The 18,267-nt window shown below is 38.2% G+C and overlaps 4 protein-coding genes across 7 annotated transcripts in view; 3 read left to right on the top strand and 1 right to left on the bottom strand.

Moving 5' to 3' along the window:
* The window catches only part of LOC129237711 (carboxypeptidase M), a 64,109-nt gene that overhangs the window by 23,551 nt on the left and 22,291 nt on the right, over positions 1-18,267 (bottom strand). The window lies entirely within an intron of this gene.
* LOC129237713 (trypsin epsilon) lies at positions 2,738-3,705 on the top strand. The gene is made up of 2 exons (XM_054872616.1): positions 2,738-2,988; positions 3,084-3,705. The coding sequence occupies exons 1-2, from the start codon at positions 2,756-2,758 to the stop codon at positions 3,625-3,627; spliced, it is 777 nt and encodes a 258-aa protein (XP_054728591.1). The 5' UTR covers positions 2,738-2,755; the 3' UTR covers positions 3,628-3,705.
* Positions 6,904-8,036, top strand: LOC129237716 (trypsin alpha). The gene is made up of 2 exons (XM_054872620.1): positions 6,904-7,158; positions 7,336-8,036. Exons 1-2 carry the CDS (start codon positions 6,935-6,937, stop codon positions 7,859-7,861), a joined length of 750 nt encoding a protein of 249 aa, XP_054728595.1. The 5' UTR covers positions 6,904-6,934; the 3' UTR covers positions 7,862-8,036.
* LOC129237717 (serine protease SP24D-like) lies at positions 12,204-13,130 on the top strand. The gene is made up of 2 exons (XM_054872621.1): positions 12,204-12,441; positions 12,532-13,130. The coding sequence occupies exons 1-2, from the start codon at positions 12,221-12,223 to the stop codon at positions 13,055-13,057; spliced, it is 747 nt and encodes a 248-aa protein (XP_054728596.1). The 5' UTR covers positions 12,204-12,220; the 3' UTR covers positions 13,058-13,130.

The following is an 18,267-nucleotide window of genomic DNA, read 5'->3' as shown; positions in this document are numbered from 1 at the left end:
GACAAAATGGTGAGAGTAACTTCGTGTCTGCCTCGTCATCGGGTACTCGGTAACAGAATTCTGTCCGCCCATTTTACACGAATTCTCACACTCGTCCAATCAGTCGTTGCTCAGACGACTACGAAGCAATATGAGCGGAGGCTGTGTTAATTCTTTTTGTATATCACTAACGAAATCTTAGTTTTTTGGAAAACAAATCTATATCATGTGACGTCAGTCAATCAGCTGATTCATTCAATTTTGCTGAGAGCTGATTAATATTCTGATGCTGACCATAACGCCGTATTCTGTACATCGTGGTGGAAATCATGGATCTTGTAAAATTTTTGAAAATTTAACACTAAAGATGAGCTCCCCAAAGAAACATCACAATGAGCTATGAGCCTAAGTGTGTCGATAGTGGACAACAGCTACAACTTAGCCTAACCGAACGATGAGAGGCTGTCGGGCCAATTAAGCAAACGCGATGTGATTTTGGTATCTTATATATAAAATAAAGTCAACTTTTTGTGTGTGTTCGCTAACCGGCCATGTCTTTGCACCGAATTAAACCAAACTTACACACATTGTTAAGTAGGTATTGAAGATGGTTTACGTATAGTTTGGATGTTTATTGGTGTATAGGGCTCGAGATATAGGTCAAAACGTGGACCCGGGTAAACTTCGGATGTGTATGTACAATATGGGTATCAAATGGAAGCTGTTGGTGAATGCTTTAGTACAGAGTATTTTTCATGCCGCTCCGTGACTAGGGCCTCGAGATAGAGACCAACACGTTGACCCTAGAATGTGTTTATACAATATGGATATCAATTGGAAGCTGTTGGTGAATGCTTTAGTTCAGAGTATTTTTCATGCCGCTCCGTGACTGAGGTCTCGAGATATAGGTCAAAACGTGGACCCAGGTAACCTTCGGATGTGTATGTACAATATGGGTATCAAATGGAAGCTGTTGGTGAATGCTTTAGTTCAGAGTATTTTTCATGCCGCTCCGTGACTAGGGTCTCGAGATAGAGACCAAAACGTGGTATTGAATAAAGAAATAAATAATATGAGAATAGAGAAATAAATAATATGAAAACCATATCTTTTCTGTTCTAAACCATATCTATTCTATTTTAGTGTGCCCAGCGAAGCGGGCCAGGTTTGCTAGTATATTATATTTCTTTTTAATTCATTTAAAAATTTTTTATCAATTTTTGGTATATTTATTTTTAAATTAGTGCCGTTCAATATAAGTGACCTAAGAAACAACTGCTGTTCAAAGGTGTGATAAAGGACATTGCGAAAGAAGACGAAATAAACACGAAATACCCGAAACAATGTGGAATCTAACACGAAGTACCTCTCATGAAATATCTTACAGTTTGCATATGGTTCTGAAGAGATTGCAAGAACTGGTCGATTCTGCTATAGCAGTCGGGTCTAACTATGTTACAAAAACAATTGGATCAACGACCGCCATTTTAAAAGCATTCCACTAAAGTCTGTTGAAAATGTTCACATTTTGAATTTACTTTTTCGCATTTTGAATTTACTTTTTTTCAATTTGAATTTACTTTTTTTCTTTTTGAATTTACTTTTTCGCATTTTGAATTTATTTTTGTTAATTTTGAATTCACCTTTTCTCATTTTGAATTCACCTTTTCTCATTTATAATTTACCTTTTCTCATTTTGAATCTACATTTCTCAATACTAACTTATATATTTCCAATACAATTTCAAACTTTCTTATTTTTCTTTATATTTTCTCATTATGAATTTGCAATTCTCAATTTAATTCGGTGAAGGACCAACGCCGGCTGGCACAACTGGCACGCTTTGTTAAACTCGGCCGAAATCGCGTAAACGGTCAATCAAGACGGGTCACTCAAGAAGAAGAAGAAGTTGTCTGAGGAGTCTCCAAAAAAAAGGTTAAAAATTTTGCATAAACAGCTTAAAAATTTTATTAACTAAATCAAAGTAATTAAATTTTTGAAGCAATTTTTAATTTTGGGATTGACTTGATAGAATTAAGGGGGAATAATGCAAACATTTTCGCTACAGGATTTCCTTTCAACAGCCTTAGCCGAATGGTTGGTGCGTGACTACCATTTGGGAGTGCGTAGATTCGAATCTCCGTGCATGAAACAGCAAAAAGGTAGAAAAAGTTTTTTCTCCTCATAAAAACATAAACATTTTGTGTTCGGAGTCGGCTTAAAACCGTAGGTTCCTCCATTTGTGGAGCAACATCAAGACGCAAGCCACCAATAGGAGGTGGAGCTCGGCCAAATACCTAAAAGAAGTGTTTGCGTAAATTTTGCTTTATTGCCTTTTGTAATGTACAGTTAAAAAAATGGTACTGACTACCAATTTTTTTCATATAAACTATCCCAATAAAAGCAGATGTTTCGCTTTACTAACCTTATTATTTTTCACTCAATTGTACATACGTACATAGCGCCTGGTCTAGTAATAAACGATAAGACTAATAATGAAGTTTTATGGCCCGTTACTCCACACGTCTCGAGCCCGATTGATTAGTTAGCGGCTAAGAAAAAGTGTTTAATTTCGTCTAATCAAGTGAACTTGACTTTATTTCCTACCGAACGTAGGTATCAGCAGCAATATTCAGATATTAGATTTTCACCATTTGCGACGTTCTGATAAGTAAGTTTTATGTTTTTGGCTTCAACTTTGTAGTTGAAATAATAAATTCATTAGTTTCTTAAAGACGTCAGTTCTTCTGCCGTGGACAGTAATAATTTCGTCGTCATGGCATTTACACGCATCAGCGCTCTAGCCACTATTTTGGTCATCTTCTACGTTTGTGCCACTGCTGCCTCACCCAGCGGGCGCATTCTGAACGGTGATGATACTGCAACCGGTCAATTACCTTGGGTAGCCTCGGTGCGTGTGGACAATGCTCACATTGCTGTGGGCAACATCATCAGCTCAAACAGTGTTCTAACCTCAGCACATGGCCTTTCCGAATTGGCCACTACAGCGTGAGTAAATCGAGAATATACTCGCCCCATATGCGAGATAACTTAGTAACCAAATACGAATAATTTTGCTTTCCACTCCTAATTTGTGAAATTAGTATTGATGCTTCACGTGTGTCGGTGCGTGTGGGCAGTATTAATCAATATGCTGGCGGTCAAATTGTCAGCGTCAAATCCATCTTGATTCACCCATCGTTTGGCAATTTCCTCCACGACATCGCCATCATCACTTTGGAGGAGTCATTGAGTTTCACCGACAAAATTGCAGCGATTACTTTGGCCACTAGCGAAATAGATGGAAATTTAACCGAGGGCACAAATGTTTCGCTGGCCGGTTGGGGTCTACAGCAATCGGGTGCATCGCCCTACAAATTACAACAGACTACATTGCAAGTGTTGAGCTCGAGTCTATGTGAATATGAGGCTGGTTATGGCTACGATTCGGTCTTGTGCTTGCAACATCCGGTCAATCAGGGCATCTCGCGTGGTGATGACGGTGCTGGTGTAGTGGCTAACAACACATTGGTGGGCGTGGCAAGCTTTTTCTTTGGCGCCGGTGGCACCGAATTCCCCGATGTGAGCAGCAGAGTGGCTTACTATAGTGAATGGATCGCGGCCAATACTGCCACATCGAGCGAATAAGAAAATAAAAAGAGTTTTTGAATATTTTAATATAAGACAAATGTGTGAGATAAGCAAATAAATGCATTAACTTGGTAACTGAGTTTTATAATTATAAAACCGCTAGAATGGCAGCCTCGCACTATGACCCATATAGGAGCTGTAGAGATGAGGTAGAAATAGAGTGTATTCAACACTTTCTGTATGAATATCCAGCACTACAAAGAACCAAGGCACAATTTTTTAACATCCACTTCTTCGTAAATTTCATCAGTTCAGATTCTTCTTGAGTAAGGGGGGGGGGGCAGCTCCTTCAGACAACGAGTTTTTCAATCATGAAACTGAGAGTATTCATTATCTTAAAATAAATTACATATTATTGTTCATGCTTAAGTGAATATACAAAAAAATGTTCAAAACAAAACAAAACAAAAAAAAAAAAAAAAATGGTGGCGCTACAGCTGCTCCAACACGGATCCTTTAATTTGCGCCGTGGAACCTACAGCCCCTAGCAATCAACTGAAATCAATCAGACACATTTTTTTCATTAAAATAAAGTATTCCACTTTGCACTTACATATTTTTAACAAACAAAAAAAACAAAAAATTAAATTTTGAAGTGAAGAGGAAAAAAATTACACTTTTTTTATAAACAAATTGATCAAAACAATATTTTTAGTGATAATTAATAGACAATTTGAGGTACATGCAAAGGCCAATGTGATAAAGAATATCCCTGTAAAATTTTAAGTTGATTTCTTGATTACTTTTTGAGTTATATTCGACAGCGCGAAAAAAAACGTATTTCGAGAAAAATGGGATACACGTTTTCGTTTTTATTCATTTTTCGTTCGGCGCTAATAAGGACTTTTTAGACTTCCTATTAAGTTTAAAACATTGAAAGGAAATTCTTTAGATTGTAAGAGAATTTTTAAATAAAAAAAAGGAAAATGTTAAAGTGCTGGAGGAGTTGCTTCCTTTAAGAGAGTAATAGTGTTCCCTTTTTAAACGCATTGTAGTGGAATTTTATGTTCATTGAAATTCCACTTCTTGGAAGAGTTGAAAAGTTGTAGATGTCCCATCTTTCGGGTGCTTGGTGTCGTAGACCTTACTGGATTTGCCAAAAATCGAGGTGATTTTGAGGTGCGTAAGGTTAGGGTTGTTCACGTCACTGGTAGTTATGATTTCGAGGTTGAGGTTGATTTCGAGAATTCGTGTATTTAGGAACTATCATTAACACCGATAATAATGTTAGCCTTAAAATCCAACGGAGAATTTTTCTTGCCAACAAGTGCTACTTTGGACTAAGTAGGCAATTGAGTAGTAAATAAAGTCCTTTCTCGACGAACTAAACTAGTACTCTACAAGACTCTCATCATCCACGTCCTAACGTATGGCGCAGAAGCTTGAACGATGGCAACATCCGATGGAAAGGAAAGGAACTCCTCTTGGTGTGTTTGAGAGAAAGATTCTGCGCAAGATTTTTGGCCCTTTGCACGTTGATGACGGCGACTATCGCAGACGATGGAACAATGAGCTGTATAAGCTTTACGGCGATATAGACGTAGTGCAGCGAAAAAAGGTTCAGCGGCTACGATGGACTCAGTCACGTCGTCCGAATGGAAACAAACGCTCCGGTCATGCAAGTATTGGATGCGTTACCAGCATAAGAAGAACAAGGCCTCCTCTGCTTTGGAAAGTTCAAGTGAAGAAGGACTTGTCTTCATTGGGTGTTTCCAACTAGCGCCGGTTAGCACGATCAAGAAACGACTGGCTAAAATCGTGTAAGTGGTTATTGCGTCAATCAAGAAGAAGAAGATTAGGGTTGTGAAAATTATACTTTCCTGGGCATCCAACTGGATTCTCGAATGAATCTTTAAGAATAGCTCACCTTAACTTACTCAACAGGTATAAAAGGCGACTGTAACCGACTAGAGTTGTACGTGGTTGCCATTCGGTTGGTATACGGTCTGGATTACCACTCTGGACATGGAAGTTTAAACGACATTAAACACTTTTTCGACCGCCGTATCCGAACGTGCTTGTGCGTGACTACTATTTATTTGGGAGGGCTAGGTTTTGAAATACACTGTGGACATGAAGTACAACATTTTTTTTCTAATATCAGTCGCGCTTCGGCCGCCGTAGCCAAATGTGTTGGTAGGTTCGAGCTCCGTGCATGAACACCAAATAATAGAAAATGTTTTTTCTAATAGCAGTCGCCGCCCCTAGGCAGGCAATGGCAAACCTCCTCAATGGCTTTCTGCCATGAAGAAGCCATCTGCTATTTGGAGGCGGCATTAAATTAACCCTCTGTTGGACACCTTTTTTAAAAATTTCCGTTGGGCACACTGGTCTGAATTTTTTCGTCCTGTTCGATTATATTTTTTAAAAGGCTATATCCATAAATCGATAGAAAATTTAATTTTAGGAAGCTACTGGGAAGCTCAAGTCGTTAGCTATATTAAAAATATGTTTTATTCACGTCCAAAGTCGAAAAAGTCTGGCCAGATCCGGGTGCGGAGCGTTAAGATGCCAACCAAAAATTGGAGGAGGAGCTCGGCCAAACACACAAATAAACACTTTTTCTAATATCGTTTGCTCCTCGACAAAGAATCGTAAACCTCTGAAGAAATTTGTCCTATTAGAGAAAGCTTCTCATGAAAGTTGGCTGCTCTTCAGAGGGACAAAAAATTGCAAGCTCTTTCATTTGACGGGCAACATTAAATATTAGAGAAGAAGTTGGTTGAGGCCAATAACCTTAAAAAGAGCTACGAATATAAAGACAAAAATATAGATGTATATTATAAGGTTGCAAATTTTCAACCCAAAATAATTTATAATTTGTTTTACATTCAATGCGTAAATCTACACCTCATTTTCTTGGAAAGTAATAAAAATATTTATATCACAATCGTCGATGTGAGTAATTAAAATTGAATTCTTATCCTTGATACTTTTTTTTTAATTACCGTACTTTATCATGCAGCAACCTTTAGCTACCATACACGTATACGATAAGATTAGTCAGTCGGCGAAAATACTCACATTCTCCATAAAAAGTAAGCACCAATATATGTATGTATGTATGCAAACACGTACGTATGCACGTAAGAAAACAATAAGCGATTATTCGATACTACTGTTCGACCGTGCCTGTACTTCCATAAAAGTGGGTCATAAATTCACCACTTCAACAATTCAAAACCAAATTCACCGTGATCTCAATACCAGTACGCAGCGATATTCATATCAGCCTGGATTTCAAGTGCGAGTATACAATTTAATTTCAGTTCACACAGTTCATTTCAGTATTAGCGCAAACGCAATGCATTCAACAGTTATTTTTGTGTTCCTCGCTATTGTCGTTGGCACCAGCCGCGCCATGCCGCCTTCCGGGCGCATTTTGGGCGGCGAGGATGCTGTGTCTGGTCAGTTTACTTTCGCCGCTTCAGTGCGTGTGGATAACACACATGTTTGTGGTGGCAGCATTATAGGCAAGCAGCAGATATTAACTGCAGCGCACTGCGTCGTCGATGACAACAACAAAGTGTGAGTAAGATAAAAAGTGAAATAATTTTACTGCTTAAAAATGGTAATTACTTTCTTTTATACAAATACCCGCTCATAAACAAAAAAAAAGTGAAACACTTTTACTGCTTTTTATTTAAATTTACTTTCTTTCCTTCTCTCTCTCTCTTTCTCCTCTTAATTTCGTTTGTTTTTTAGTGTCTCAAGTGATAAAGTCTCTGTGCGTGTTGGCAGCATCAATCAGTTTGCCGGCGGTAAGATCGTTTCTGTCTCCGCCATTGCGGTGCATCCCTCCTACGAATACATTCTCAACGATGTTGCTGTGTTGACGCTACAGAGTGAGCTTGAAGTGAGCGATAAACTCTCTATAATTGAGCTGGCGAGTAATGCTGCGCAGCAACCAGCGGTTGGCACCAATGTCACAGTTGCCGGCTGGGGTGAACAATCATCTGGTGCCACACCCTATAAATTGCAATCGACTACTTTCACTGTGGCCAGCGATGCGGTTTGCACCAATGGCTATGCCAATCATGACGAGTCGACATTCTGCCTGGCGCATAGCCTCAAGCAGGGCAGCTGCACTGGTGATGCCGGAAATGGCGCTGTCTACAATGATGTTTTGGTTGGCATCAGCAGTTTTGTAGTGGGCGCTTGCGGATCGCGTTATCCAGATGTATTTGTGAATGTCACACACTTTGCGTCATGGATTGAGAGCCAATTTTGAGTTGGAGAAGTGGAAGTGGAAAATAAAGAGCAAGTTGATCAGGGAGTATATGTCTTTTTTAATCAATTATTACGGCATAATGAAAAATTTCAATAAAGGTGGTAGGGTTGTCGAATAAATTGGGCAAGCGTTTTTAATAAATGTATAAACAAGGTGGCGCAAAATGAAGCGCCCAATTTTGTTTTAACTTCTTTATTAAACAAAAACAAAGAATTTGAGTGTGAGATTTTGTGTTATATATGATTCGCGCCACCTTATATATATGTATATTGAATCATTAAATTTTGCTTTAATTTTTTTTACTAAGCAAAAAAAATGACTTTGAGTGTGAGATTTTGAGTTAAATATGATTGACGCCACCTTGTATAGGTACTGAATTATTAAATTTTGGTTTAATTTTTTACTAAACAAAACTAAATGTTTTGAGTGTAAGATTTTGAGTCAAATATGATTTGACGCCACCTTGTATCTTTGCTGATGCTTGTATATTTGTAAGTATGTATGCATGATCCAAGAAGTAGGGCACACCGATGGGCATAAGACATATATATATATATATATATATATACATATACATATATTATATATATATATATATATATATATATATATAGTTGCTGCGTATACCCTTTTTAGGCCGAGCTCCCCCTCCTAATTGTGACGTGCGTCTTGACATTGTTCCACAAGTGGAGGGACCTATAGGTTCAAGCCAACTCCGAACGGCAGATTTTTTTATGAGCAGCTTTTTCATATCAAAAAAACACTCGAAGGTTTGCCATTGCCAGCCGAGGGGCGACCGCTATTAGAAAAAACTTTTTCTTCATTTTCGCCTTTCACCGAGATTCGATTTTACGTTCTCTCTGAATTCAGAATGGTAGTCACACACCAACCCATTCGGCTATGGCGGCCGCCAAGGATATAGTCGAATGAAATTTTGGCATAGTGTCGTCATACCACCCGTGTTTTTTGTTGATCGGGTGCATAAAAGTTGGCTTATGCAAGGAAATATGATGATAGAACGGCAGATTAGGTGCATGAGAAAACATAATACCGTACCATACATAGGACAGCTAAAAAAATGTGTTTTTCTTGATGCTGATTCGTTACAGAGATTTCCTATCCGGTCGTCGGCAATCCCCTGACTGTTATTAAAGGGGAATAGCACAACTTATTTCTCAGGAAAGCACTGATGAGATGGAGCTCCATTTTTTCGTGTGGTATTTCGGAAGTGATATGGCCCAGTACCATAGACGAAGGACGCAGATAGTGCAGGGTACACCACGCGTTTCAATTTCCAAACTTGTAGCTGTGCTTACCGATCATTGGACGATCGGCACACACGCAGGAAAGCTAGGTTTACCATTTAATCCCCATTGCAGAAGCTGTGGAGACCTCTCAGAGAAGGAGACTATTGAGGATATTATCTGTCTCAGGGTTTGGCAGCCAGACTATTAAGGTCATTGGGTGCTCCATTCTACGACAGCCTGGGGCAGTGCTCCAAACTAAATCCCATCAACCTTTTTCATTACATCAACAACTCTGGTTGGTTGTAGATATCTGCCTATTGGGGGTCTTAAAATAGTATTAAAACGGCGCTTTAGTGCTATTTGGGAGTGTCAGTCTGGTATTAGCAAAAAAAGTTTCTCTTGCGCTGAAAACTACCATTGAATTTACATAGGGAAAAATCCTCCTTTCCGTAAATTTCATATCAAGAGAAAGTTAAAAAAAAGAAATAAATGAAAATTAAAAAAAAAAAATAGTTTTTTTTTGTTTTCTTTTCTTTAAAAAATAAAAACGAAATAAATACATATTTTCCTTTTTTTATTTTGAATTTTTTTTCGCAAGAGGAGACAATCGATTTATACTTTGTTACAAATGGCTTTTATTAATCAATATCTTTTCCTTTTATTTCGTTCCACAATTTTGCACGCTTTTCCAAATTATCAAACGAGCTTTTAGTTCAGTGGCTTGAATGACCTCAAGCGTTTACTGAACCTTTCATTTTATTGCCAATGAAATTTCGAGAAATACCTGCCTTAACCTCTATTAATTCGTACCCCAACGATTTCTTCTCACATATACCCCATTGCTCGATCTCGAACCGGATAAGGCGCTGATACCCATGCCCATAGCCTCTTGTAAATTACTTATAGACAGGGAAACCATCAAAAAGGTAAATACAAACTGGCAAAACCTCACAACATGCGAACTAAGCAGACAGACATGGCCGAACTGGAACAGCGGTCGATCGAAGATCTTGCTAAGATTCAACAGAGAATCTATAAGAAAAATGATAGGTGTATTAACTGGTCATTGTTTAATAGGCAGCCACGCTAGAAGGTTAGGACTCCCGTACTTCGATTTCTGTAGAAGCTGTCTTAATACAGAAGAAGAGGAAACAGTCAGACACCTTTTATGTGAGTGTCAAAGCCTAGCTATGAGAAGGCTGCGCACTCTTGATACAGCATTTCTAACCGATGTAGCGGATATAGCCCATATAAAACTAACGAAGCTCTGCTCGTTTATTAAAGCAACCGGATGGTTTGAAAAGGAACACGTAGAGTAAGGATGAGCTCCAGTGGTATCACAATGGACCTGCGGAAGGTCTAAGTGTGTCTTATGACAACCACCCTACCTATCTACCTACCTACCCCATTGCAAAATTATAAACACACCATTTTTTTTTTATAAAAATATAGTTCATGCTATAAAACAAACCATATAACGCAAAGTTTCAAACTTAGGATAACGTTTTTAAAAACTTCGAATCTTCAAAACTATCAACTTTCTAACCAACATTTTTCTAGCTATGCAATTTTATAGCCCATTGAATTTCAGTAGTGCCAGTTTGAAGTGGCTAAGAAATACCATTAATTTTTGGCAATTTTTTGTTTGCTGAAGGGGCTGGGCTTTCTCTTCCATGCAAACATATTCCAACATTTACACGGGATCCGGTGGCAGAATTAGGAATTAAAAGCTAATTTTAAAAAAGAATTACTGTTTATTTTTTAACTTCTTTGCGCTAAGTGCTGACTGTTACGTCGGATACACTCTTAGAATTTGGCCGCCGTACTCCGTGCCAGTCGCTGAAGAAGTGATGTCGGAATTACACTAACTTTGCGAAAATTATTGACTTTACTTTTGATGTACCACCACAGTCATCGAAATGGCTGATCAGTTTGTTAGGGAAGAAATTACGCATTATCGCTATGGTATCTTTGGCCGTGAGCCACGTGGCTGAAACAATGTGTGTGTACTGAAGGAAGGCTCTGGATGCATTCCAAATAACAACGTCTTACATTGTCGCTAATCTCTTAATGAGATGGCCGAACAATATCGTATTATCTTATGCTGGGTTCCAGGCCACAGATATATACGAAGGAACTGTAGGGCTGACCAACTTGCACGAGAAGGTACCTGTATGCCAAATACAAGTAATTTTATGGGGGTACCTCGCACTAATCAATTCTGTAAATCAAAGATGGGTTAGTGCCGATGCCTGTGAAATTGCTAGGCAATGATGGCCAAGGCTAAGTCTACGTCTGCCCAAGAATATTATAAAATGAGTAGACTTCAAATTAGGACCTTAGTAGGGGCCCTCACAGGACGTTGTTCCTTATGAGACAACAAAGACGCAAAGAGATTAGGCCTCTACATGCGTGATTTCTGTCGCAGGAACCGATATTTAAGATCATACTTCTTAACGAATATAGATAAACTATACACTTAACGCTTTACTTTTACGCTTTGCCCAAAGCTCAGGATAGTTCAATATGGAAGGGGAAATGCAGCCCAGCTCCTGCGGCTCACAACGAACAAATTTCGTGGTCTAAGTGGCATCGCTGCGTCTATGTGCGATGCGGCTGCCAAATCTAACTTAACCTATTGTACGGAGGGTGAAGACCTTATTTGTTTTGACATCTTTGGTGCGGTTATAGATTTGGCAACTTTACTGCCTAACTGATACTGAATATGAGCGAAACTCTAGAAAGGCGCGTGGAAGGTAATTTCGTCTTCAATCGCTATGTCTGCGTATTATATGGTCGTTACACGTAACCGGCAGTGGAGTGATACAAGTTTAGTCATAAGGGGAAGAATGCCGCTGAAGAATTGCTTTAATTTTTCATTGACAGTAGTCGCAAATCTTACTGAGTTAGATAAGCAAATACTAAAAAGATTAGCAAAAACTAAGTAAAACCAACAACTTGCCAATTGCGATTATCCTTATACTGATTGATTTATACCAGTCATTGATAAAGGTGGCCAAATCTACTCAAGCCACTTTGAATATAAAATTATGAAATCCATCGCGATTAGCTTTATTCTCCTTTGGTTACCCGTCTTGGCACGTGCTCACTGATGGCTTGCTTCTATTTTTTGGCATTTTTCGCAGTCGCTTTGGTGACTGTCACGGCAAATCCTACAGGTCGTGTGGTGGGAGGCTATGACGCTGTACCAGCAGAGTTTCCGCATCAAATTTCACTGCGCATGGAGCACCGACACATTTGCGGCGGTTCGATCATTAAATCCAATTACATATTAACAGCAGCGCATTGTGTGGTGGAGACGGGCACAACACCGTGAGTACTTATCAAGAAGTTAAAATATTATATTTTGCTTTATTTATACTTATATTAAAAACGTATCCTTCATTTTACACTACACTGCAGTTATGCCGCTGAGTATTTCACTATTCGCGCTGGCACACACAATCGCATCGCCGGCGGTGTAATCATCCAGGTGAAGCGTGTTGTGGTCCACCAAGGCTATAGTTCAGTCACAAACGATTTGGCTTTGTTGGAATTAGCGGAACATTTGACTTTCTCTGAAAAAATTCAACCTATTCAGTTGGCGTCTGCGGAAGTGCCTGCCGGCTCCGAAGTAATCATTTCCGGCTGGGGCCTCCTCGAAAATAACGGTGACACTTTACCTATTATATTGCAATGGAACCGCGTAGAGGCGCTTAGCAAGAGTCAATGTCTGCGTAAGATTTTAATATCTTCAGATGCTTTGATTTGCTTAGACCACCCTAGTGGTGCTGGTGCATGTAATGGCGACTCAGGTGGCCCGGCAACATACAATGGCGAGCTAGTAGGCGTTGCTGGATTTGTAGTGATTGGCTGTGGAACTTCGCGTCCCGATGGTTATGCTAAAGTATTCTATAACCTCGACTGGATTCAGGAGAACATGGTATGAAGCGTATAAGTATGTGCGAAATCGGCAGAAAATTAATGTTTTAACTAACAAAACAAAAAAAAAAAAAAATCAATAAATGAAAACAAAAAAAAAAATCTTGTACATCGAGAATTTAATTTGAATGAAGGAAAGATATAAGTCTCGATTGTTGATACTGTTAACCTCTACTTGACTTAGTCGCCTAGCGATAGCACCAAAGCACCGTGGGAATCCGGCTTGAAGGAGAATGATATGCACAGTGAGAGTTGGGCATCCAGGTAGAGAGGAGAGAGAGAGAGAGACAGAGTGTGTGGTGAATTGAGTACAGGAGGTTGCGTCTTTCCAGAGGAGTTATTTAATTTTTCGCAATTTTTATAACTCTGACTTCGGGTCCCTTACCAATACAACACAACCGAACCAAACAAACAAACTGAGGAGAAACTAAACAAACTAATGAAAACAAAGTGCCGCGTGTTAAATTGTGAAAGCACAAATTAATATAAGGCTTTGAAATGCGTTTTTGTGCGGAAGACGCCGTGGCAAGATAGTGTGTGTGTGTATGTGTGTGCGTTTAATACTTGTGTTTGTTTCTTTCCATTGCTTTCGCCCACTCTCCGTCTTCACAAACCAGTAATTCCTCATCTTTTTGTTCGTTTACTCATGACCGCTGACGACACAGGGAATTCGGAAGACGCAACCTTGTATTAAGTTGAAGTATGGAAGTTATCGAGATGCCTGTTATTTGAGATGCCTGTTAGCACACGCAGCGGAGAGAATACAGAAAGTGACAACATCTGCGAGCTGTTCTCCGGATCTCTCAGTGAATTTCACATAATCAGCTGATTTAATGACGTAATAATTGAATAATTCTTCTCATTTTATTGCTGTATTGTTGTTAATTTTTCATTTTTATTACAAAGCGAATTTCCTCCACAGCTCCGTTCCTTTTATAGTTTATTCAATAGCCCAAAATACTCTTGCGGAGGTTACAAACTTCTAATTTATCATTTTTGGTTAGCGCAGTCTAATTTGGTGCCGCCAACTAACATATCTCGAATGTATTTGACCTTATGTCTTGGAGGGCTCTCGAGAAGAGTCTTGTTCTTATGGGGCTGAGCGTGAAGTGTAATATATAGATTATGGGTTCGACAGGAAATTGCGCCGCTGCGCCCCACGTACTAGCCTACGGCAGCCCTTGAGTAAATTCCAAATATATAGTATATAATTGGCGCTTACATCCTTTTTGGGTCATTGGCCGAGCGCCTCTTCCTATTTGTGATGTGCGTCTTAATGTTGTTGTACAAATGTAGGAACCTATGGTTTTAAGCCGACTCCGAACGGCAGATATTTTTTTTATGGGGAACTTTTTCATGGCAGAAATTCACTCGGAGGTTTGCCTGCCGCTATTAGAAAGAACTTTTTCTTCACTTTCGAGATTCGAACCTACGTTCTCCGAATGCCGAATTGCAGTCACGCACCAACTCATTCAGCTACGGTGGCCGCCTAATGAGTTGTAATAAAGTTAGTGTCGAGAAAGCAGCAGCAATTCGAACTGTTTTTTGTTTTATATTTGAATTAGGACCAATTTACAGTTTCCCAGATTTAAAATTCAAAAAATAGTTCATAAAACTTTTAGAAGCTCATGTGGATTTTGGAGAAGTTGTGATGCTATAATTGAATAATGGAAACTCCATATTATTGGCAAAATTGTAAAGAATTGTGTTTAGCTTAGGTCAAGCTGAGGTGACTTATATGCAAACACCTCAAAGGAATCGTGGCAGATCGCTAGGAAATTGAAATCATGAGACTGAATGTTTAAAACGGCGTCGCGGAGCTCATGTGAAAGAAGTCATGTACTAAGGGGCAAAATTAAAAATTTGCGGAATGAAGAGAGAGAGAGAGAGAGAAAGAGAGAGAGTTGTGAAATTTGATATGATTCGATTTTCCCTTTTCTATATGTTATCCTGTAAGCTTGACATACTTCTTCAGAACTTTATTTATAGCGTCCGAAAAAAATTTTCGGCAAAGTCTTTAAAGTAGGTAAAAATAGCCAATTTTATTGCATAACATAGTAGGAAGTATATATGCGTCCCAAAACACCGCAGTTGGTTGAGGGCGGGAAGTATTTAGGTGGTGGCAGTGCGTAGGCTCTTGTTTTTACTCTGTATAGATGCATAGCATTGAATCTATCTTTCACCCCCAGGAAGGGATTCGGGCCATAAATGTAACTTGTAATCAGTACACAGTGCCACTCAGCGAGTAGCATGAATATTCGTTCCGCTATTGCTTCTAAGGTGGGCATCTATATTACGCTGATCATAAATATAGCAAGATGACCGTGGATGATATCCGATAATCCAAACATTCGTCCAACAAATTTTTTTACCCAAGTGGATCATTCAGAACAAATTCTTCGATCTATGCAACCTCAGAGATTGCCTGTCTGCCTAATCTGACAGCTAGTCCATTGCTCGGCAAAAGTGCCGCAATAGGTCGCAACTATTCTTTAATGATCTGTACAGGTTTTTGCTTAGTAAGAAACTTAATCGCGTCACGAAACTCAGGTTTATCATAGCTGATATTTTCTTCTCGACTGACTGATTTATCTTCGGCATAATCGATTTCTATGATGCCTAGTATTTTCAGTTGCACTGGGTCATCAACTGTACTGTTAAGAGAGAAAAAAAAATTATCCTACCTTCTACTATCTACCTTCAATTCGACAAGCTTTTACAGCTTCCCTCGTATTTTTCGCAATGAAAACCCGTTAATATCTAGAACTGAAAGTAACACTGTGTCTAAACACTTCGTTGCTTTTTGAGTTAAAAGATGCGATAAGTTTGTTTCCAGTTGAGTTACCCTTATAAACAAATTTCATAAATCTTCATTCAATGAAGGGCCAAAAAAATCTTACAAGTTGAAGCTAGGAGGCTTTTAAATATGTTCTACAAAAACAAAAAGATGAAAGGAATAAATGTACCTATGCACAATATTTAAAAAAAATAAATAAATAAATAGATGAAGAGTCCGATCTATTTCGGATTTTTTTCTTATACTTCTGATCAGATATTTATTTATTCCTTGAATAAAAAGGTCTAAAAAATATAATTTAAAAAATACAGTATTTCATACAGACTATGAAAACAGATTAATGCTAAATAAATTAATCAAAGTAAAATTAAGCTTATAATTAACTGGTTTCAATTGCAAAGAATGAAGGGAAAAGATAACATTTCTTATAATTTACAGCAGAGGATTATTAGATAATACTAAGAATTTAGTTCAACAATTCGTTTGGTACCAATTTTAAATGGTTTTTTGTGGAAGAAAAATCTAGGCCAGTATGATTTGAAAGCGAATTAAAGTCACGCAGAGTTCTAGAAATCGGAGCACTGGAAGCATAACTAGTTCTTATCATCCCTAACCAGAAAAAATCATGATTCCGTAAGTTCGCTGAGGAATATTGAAATTGACTTTCTCGAGTAGGAATGGGGAGTCAATAACCCCGTTTATTAAATCGAAAAGGAAAGTAATGGAGATAATAGTCCTTCCAATATCTAGTTATTTTAGATTTATGAGCAAGCACCGACTTTTAAAGGATGAAATTGGATCAGTGAAATTTAAAGAACGCAAACCATAATGTACAAAAGCTTTCTGGACACGTTCGAGCCTACAAAAATGACAAGCATAATAGGGTCTCCAAATAAAGACGTCGTATTCCAACTTCGAACGCACCAGAGACGTATATAACAACTTTAGATATATGGATCAACAGGGTCCGAACTAAAACGTCGAATACATACGCAAGTATGGAAAAGGACTTTGAAATGGTGTAATTTAAATACCTTTGAAAAGAGAATTTAGAATCAAATACTACACCAAGATCAATAATTTCACTTCGTTTGGATAAACTAAATAGATCCACAAATGTGGTAGGAAGTGGGTATAAGAGAACAAGATTTAGAATAAGAAACATAAAATCACTTGTTTATATTTAAATCTAACTTATTTCTATTACACCAAGCAACAACGTTACCTAAATCAGATTAATGGTTTAAAGAGTCCACTGTACTTGCTATCCTCGAGTATATCTTTAAATCATCGGCACTCAAGAGACTTATGTAAATGATAATATTACATTAATAACTGCATTGAAGGCCATTTTTTGCCTCTTAACAAGCAAAAAATTTTCTAAGAAAATATCAGATACTTTAGTAATAAAATTTGAGCAAATCTGGGTTAAGTGCACAAACAAAAAAAAATTTAATAGCCGAAAAATTTCAGCTCAAACCCACTGTAACAAAAAAAAAAAGAAAAATTGTGATGGGATAGCGCAAAATACCCTTTGAGTTTGGTTCTGACCCAAGAATGTCGCCTCTAAGCAAAATTATACCTTTATGAAGGAAATGTGGCACTTTGGGTATTTCCAAAGTATTTGTCTCATTTCGAAATTTAACTGGAACTGATATTTTTCAAGTATTTGATAGTGTTTGAAGTAGTAACAGTAAAATATTTACCATGCGTTGTGTTGATACAGAGTTTCTTATCGCCTTCCCGATTTCTTCTTGAGTAATAAATCTATTGTAACGGGTTTTTTGAACAAGGCAGTCGTTAGTGGCTACAAACGAATGGATACAAACGCTTTGGCTCTGAAAGTATTCAATGTGGTACCAGTTGGTGGTATCAGAGGAAGAGGAAGGCCTCCTCTGCGTTGGAAAGATCAGGTGTAGAAGGACTTGGATCCACTTGGTGTGTTCAACTGGCGCCGGTTAGCACTGACGCACTTTGTTAAACACGGCCAAAATCGCGAAAGCGGTTATCGCGCCAATTAAGAAGAACAAAAAGGTGTTAGAGGCTGGCTGGATTATATTTGACTTTCTGCTAAAATAACTTTCCGCAAAATCCTTTTGCTGCTTAGCTACATTTTATGGGTATTAATGATTAGAATTAGTTTTGGCTGATACCCTAAACAATAATCTTTAAATTGTTTCAACGTATTACAAGGGTTGCCGCTTATATTTTGTGCCCAATAATGAAAATGGCTTTATTGTTTTCGAAAATATTCTCTTTAGAAATCAATACACTTCTCCATTCGCTTGAACCAATTTTCAAAGTACTTTTGCCACTAAGAAGTGAATGCCTCCAACAAAGCCTTCAAAAGCTTCTTCAGGCGTTGCAAAACGTTGACCACGTATTTTAATTTTGATGTTCGTGAACAAAAAGATATCATT

This window comes from Anastrepha obliqua, chromosome 2, assembly GCF_027943255.1.
Source record: "Anastrepha obliqua isolate idAnaObli1 chromosome 2, idAnaObli1_1.0, whole genome shotgun sequence".
In the NCBI taxonomy this organism is placed as follows: domain Eukaryota; kingdom Metazoa; phylum Arthropoda; class Insecta; order Diptera; family Tephritidae; genus Anastrepha; species Anastrepha obliqua.
Note: the sequence above shows the minus strand (reverse complement) of the source record. Positions and strands in the feature narration are given on the sequence as shown.